At 41.7% G+C, this 5,890-nt stretch overlaps 1 protein-coding gene across 4 annotated transcripts in view; it reads right to left on the reverse strand.

Moving 5' to 3' along the window:
* The window catches only part of LOC116850057 (Krueppel-like factor luna), a 570,824-nt gene that overhangs the window by 28,703 nt on the left and 536,231 nt on the right, over positions 1 to 5,890 (reverse strand). For all 4 annotated transcript variants that reach the window (XM_032827867.1, XM_032827866.1, XM_032827869.1 and 1 more), the window contains 3 exons: positions 4,168 to 4,410; positions 3,067 to 3,278; positions 1,520 to 1,746 (listed from right to left, as the gene is read on the reverse strand). In XM_032827867.1, coding sequence (XP_032683758.1) covers positions 1,520 to 1,746; positions 3,067 to 3,278; positions 4,168 to 4,410 — 682 coding nt within the window. The remainder of the gene's footprint in view (positions 1 to 1,519; positions 1,747 to 3,066; positions 3,279 to 4,167; positions 4,411 to 5,890) is intronic.

Consider the following 5,890-nt stretch of genomic DNA (forward strand, 5'->3'; position numbering starts at 1 on the left):
GGGGGGGGGGGGGTGGTGGTGGTGGAAAACTTCACCTTTCTCATCGAAAACACGAGAGGGAAGGAGGTGGTTCAACGAGTGAGACTAAGAACGGCTTTTCTTGTCTCGCGAATCGCCCAAGTTACCGGGTGTCAACACAATATGCAGCGAGGGCAGACAGAGTTCGATAAAGCAACGTTTGGCAAGATATGAGCTCTTCTCAACGGGGGAGATTCAACAGATCACGTGCAGATTTTCTCGGCTGAATATGTGCTTGGCCGCGGTTCCGGAAAGATCCACTCCGATTCTCATGAGAAATTCAGTGAAACCCGTCTGGACGTACCTAAAGGGTCTTTTGGCGCAATTAAAAATTAACTGAGACAACGGTTAAGATAACGGTTTCACTGATAACAATGATACGGGTTAGATTAAATTTTATGGACCGCTTGATCTGTAAAATATGTTACTGGGACTTATTTCAATTTTTTCCTACAGATTTCTCTGCAAAACATATTCTCTATATGTCTACCACCCTTGCCAAACTTGCATATATATATATGGATCTTTGTTAATTTTTGTAAAATATCCCTTTTTAACATACAATAGACATTAATTTAGAAAAGCGAAAGATTCGAACAATAACTGCGTAAGGAGATGTTTACGTTTATATACACGAGCTATAAGTAATTTATATCATTATGAGGAATGAAAGAATACTTTGAGCTTAAAGACGCGCTCGTATTATTTTAACGTCATCTCAGTTAATTGCGCCAGAAAGCTTCTTTATGAAGATATATTTATTTAAGAGTATTCGGAGCCCTTTTACCGGGTTTCATGAGAATCGGCAAACCTTTTCAGAACTGCATATTTATTAGTAATATCGAAATGTTACTTTGATCCTTTGCCTCTAACACACTTTTCCGATACTTTCGGATAATGCACCGAACGCTAAGCGCCGCCAAGAGAAGAGCCAGATAAAATACGTCTAACTAACTTATATCAAAGCGACACAAAGTCCAATTTGCACGTCACGCACACCGCGCACATCGCCACTCTGAAAGAGTTTATCGATGCAAAATGCTCGTAGACGACAATAGCCAATTAGAGGAACGCGCGACGCCGGGCTAGGTGCTTTGATTCCGTCGCCAGATAAACGCGTTGCGAGCACGCTCGCGCTGCATTTATCTGCCCCGTTTCGTCAAATGGGTACTTTCTACTTGGCGAGAGCGCGCGTCGACGCGAGTAACAAAGCACCCTTAATTCCACCCCGTAATTAATTATACATCGTTGTTGCTGCTGCGTTGCCGGCGCGAAGCAGCACGAAAAATCCGCCGCATCCCGCGAGCGTATCTCGTGCATCCGCGTGTTAATACCACCACGTGAAGTGGCTCGACTCAACCGCATCCGCCCTCGATAATTTCGGTTCACGTGATTCCCGATTGCTAACTACCGGACTGTCCGCGTGCCGTCGATCTCGACTCGCCAATTTGTTGAGCTGCCGATTTGGTCGCGCAAACAAAGTCATGGGGGGCGCACTCACCCGTGTGCGTCCTTTGATGGGCCTTCAGGTGCGAGCTCTTGGTGTACTCCTTCTTGCATCCAGGAAACTGGCATTTGTGTAGTCTGCGCTTCGTGTCGGGCGGACTGTGCTCGTTGCTCCTCACGTGGTGCCTGTTGGCTACGGTGGTCGCGGTCGCGGTCGCACTCGCGAGCACGTGTTGCGTGCCGGCGACCGCAGGGAAGCCGTTCGCCGTGACGGAGATCAGTCTGCAAAAAAACGCGGTTTTGCCTCCTCTTATTGGACGCGTCAGCTCCGTAGTAATTAGTCCGAGGCGTGACGGACGCGCCGTCCGTGAAACGGAGCTGCACACGCGACGCCTCGCTACCTGGACGAACAGGTAGCGTGATCCGGCGAGTAACCGGCGAGTACTCGTCTCGCGCCTTCGAGAAAAACGACGGTGAATCGCGAGGAGAGCGCATTTCCGGCACTACTCGACGGGCTAATGATGGATCGCGAGAATTGTTTCGGGCCGGAGCAGCGAGATCTCGCCGTTTGGAAGCTACTTCCCGACGGCGTTTTTCTAATTCTCCTCGCGCCCTCCGCGCGCCAAGTCCTTTTTCCGCGAGTCTCGCGGAAAATTGCTGGGAACGAGTCGGGATAAGTCGGGCCGGAAAGCGCGATCACCTCGTATCGAAGAACTCCGGGTACAGTTAATCGCGACAGATCATTTCCGAGACGGAAATTACGGTACATTCGTCTTTCTTAGTCGGCTAAGTATCGCCCCGTTCGATTCAAACGGGGTTTGTTTGTCATCGGAAATGAGAATGAACGGTAATGAGAGTATCTCGCGGAAAAGTCATGTTCGCGTGCGAGCCAAAACGTCCTCCGCGAGTGACGTTCGCAAGGAAGACCGGGTCTATAAGTCACACGTTTGTCGTTAAACTTATGTCTCACATATAATAAATGGAGGAGCATGTTCTTCTTTGTAATATAGGTTGCTTGTATCATGTAGGATATACAACTTATGACAGAAGCATAGCATGTGATATTTACAAACACTTTTTCAAAATTGGACGCAGTGAGTAAAGAACATGGAAATATATACGATGATGTATTATGTTATATGATGTATTATGTCACAACAGTAAGTTTGCGTTTTATAATCCAAAGTTATTATTGCAAAGTTTATGAGAATTCTCCCTCCTTAGTTCAATAATTGTTTATTGCACCTGATCATAGGATATCACTAACTTTAATGAAGCACTTAAAATCTGAAGATAAATATGAGAGACTGTTTCTTTTACATAAAATATATGTGACAACTAATTCTTGATACGGGGTGGATAGTCACGCTTGCACGACACTGCTTACAATTTAATAACTTTTTTATATGTAAATATGTATAAGGACAATATTTTTCCCTCTTACTCAAAGGTTGTATCTGCATGAAAGTGTGTACAATATTAAAAATATTGCATACATCTATTTTTAATCATTATTATGTAAAAAGTATGACAATTAGACCCGGTATTCCCTACTGTGTTGCATTTAGGGAGAATAAGTACGCTACTTTTACGACACCTTACCTTGCGACACCCTGCGCGTTGCTGGTGGTGACCCTGACGATAGCGCTCCTGCCGCCTACGCCGTGAAGGTTGAGGTTGTGCACGTCGAGCATCGAACTCCCACTCGACGAGTGACTGGAGTTGGAATGACCTTGACCCGACCCAGGACTCGGCGGTGGCGTCAGGATCTGACCTTCGCTTTCGCACCCGCTATCCTCCTCCTCCTCGATCTCCTGCAGCGGTAAAATTGCACGCATTATGCAACGAGATTACGATAACGGGATCAATGCCGCGAGGAATCTCGCGTCGGACCTCGACAGGTTGGCGGGCAAATAAACCGGTGAGAGTTGAGCGATCGCGCGACCTTGCGAACTTGTTACGCGAAGGAGGAATTATAGCGCAACATCCGCACTATCAAGCCGTAAATTGAATAATATCGATATCCGCATTAAAAAAATATCGTTTTATTGATAAAAATACGATTACTTAGTTTTTATTTTCTTTCCTTTGAAGATAATGGTTATCTTCAACGAAGAATATTTTTTCTGGATAATAATCTTAAAATATCACAAATTTTAGAAAAGTTTATTATCATGTAAATGTTTAATTCATGTAATGCATTGCTTTCCATACATAATGGATACTTAAAAAAATTTCAAATTGTAAATAATATATTTTAAAAGTGTAACATTTGTTTGTATATATACATGGAGAAATATTATTCTACTGCTAAGAAAAGCGATTACTTAGTTTATTTTCTTTGCTTTAAGTAATGACTGCTTTCAACAAAGAATATTTTCTTGATAATCTCGAAATGTCATCGTTAAATTTATAAAAGTTTATTATCATATATTCAAAAGAAGATTGCGGATTGAGGAGATCAATATTATTTCATGTGATATTTTTGCGCGCAGGGTCAATCGCGGAGTTCGAAATAAATTTTGGTAAAAACTCATCAAGATTTATCTTCTATTAAAAATTGCTACTTACATACACATAAATCATAAAATAGAAATAACATTTCCACTTCGCGATAAAAATTAATTGTTTTTTCGATCAAATTTCTAACAAGTTGCCGTTGATTCCGAGACAAACATTGTTAATTAACATCGTGCAATCTACCTCGTGTTCCTCATCCTCTTCGAGATCGCTGGGCTCCTTTTTTAGAATGAGCGCTGTGCACGAGAGAGAGGGTGAACTGTCCCAGGACAGTGCGGAACACGCCGAACTCGACGATGACATCGACAAGGAATCGAGGTGACGATCCAGAAGGTCCCTATCGCGGCCATTGTCATTATGATCGCCGGGACTGAATTTGATGTCGTCCAGACAGAGGGGATCTCTTTCGTCTGACGACGTCGTCACCTGATTAACAAACATGTTTTGATATTTAGCAAAGCTTGCAACGCTTGTAGTTTAAGCTGTCCGCGGAAGTCTGTGTTAACTCTCTTAGTAAATAACGAAGTTACCGAAGTTAATAAAATGTATACATTATATACTGGATGTCTGGATTTAGATATCCGAAAACTCGAATATCTAAATAGAAAAATTAAACTAAGTAGAAAAATCCTCCACCGAACTATCACGGTAATTATAGAAATATTAATGAAATAAAGTCGGTTAATCTATGCGCGCGATACGGTGAGACTGTCTGGTGTGAGTTCTATAGGAAAATCTAGTTGAAAGTGAACAATTGAGCAAAAAGTCTTTTATCGTTTTGAAAATAATCACGATAATTATTTCTTTACTTGGATCAACCCACTAACAATATTAATCTTGTCACTCTTATAATAGACGAAGAATAGAACAACTCGATCGCGAATGAAACAGATTGCGTGTTGCTCATGTAAGAGTGTTTGCCGTGCTTTAATCGATCACGATTCTCGATTTTTCTTTCGATTCGAAATGGGAAATAAAAAGACAACATTGGCGCGCGCCAAAGAGACTACTTTTGATTTCATGTCGCTACGTCGACTTATTCGCGACTTGTAGCCATTTAAAACTGCGACATCGACATCAAGTGTCACCTGCTGTCACGCTCGCATACTATGTTTTCATACCGTCTTTCTGACGCAGGCTTAGAACATATACATGGAAGGGGAATATGGGCATTGAAATCTGTCCAAGTTGCGAGAGAGAAAGTTATACAAACAAAGAAAAGTAATCTGAATAAAATGTTTCTTACCATTTTTCAAATAAGCACCTAAAATTTCGGGATACTAATGAAAGAAAGTTGACCATGAAGTCATTGTGCGATGTATGGTGCGAGCTCTGTAAACACGGGATCTCATCGAAAATGGCTGATTATTTCTTAACGACACGATATATCGAGAAATAATTGTCTACATGCCGCTCGTATCATTTAAGTTGATATCCAACCATACCAAAAGACAGTCGAATTTCAGCCATTTTCAATAAACTCTCGATGAGTTCTTACAGAGTTTCTTACAGAGTTTGTTCCATAATACGCTCTTTGTAAATCTTTTTTCATTAATATTTTGAAATGACTGTTTGAAAAATGATAAGGGACCTTTTGCTCAAGTGTTCTACCTGAACACTGTGGCTCCGTAGCGAATCGTTGGATACGCTTCTGAATACGATCCATTAGACGCTGCAAATGCTTTGAAGCGCTTAAAGAAACACCATGACTAGTCCATACGATGCTTCAAAGCATTTGCAGCGTCTAATGGATCGCACTTCTCGTATATATTCTAAAAACGCAGGTGAATGGTCGATGTGATGGGGAGGATCGGTGGTTGTAGCTACGACCAATGACGTATATATATATATATATATATATATATATATATATATATATATATATATATATATATATATATATATA

Source organism: Odontomachus brunneus, unplaced genomic scaffold, assembly GCF_010583005.1.
Source record: "Odontomachus brunneus isolate Ranch 3 - 2012 unplaced genomic scaffold, Obru_v1 Obru_scaffold_133, whole genome shotgun sequence".
In the NCBI taxonomy this organism is placed as follows: domain Eukaryota; kingdom Metazoa; phylum Arthropoda; class Insecta; order Hymenoptera; family Formicidae; genus Odontomachus; species Odontomachus brunneus.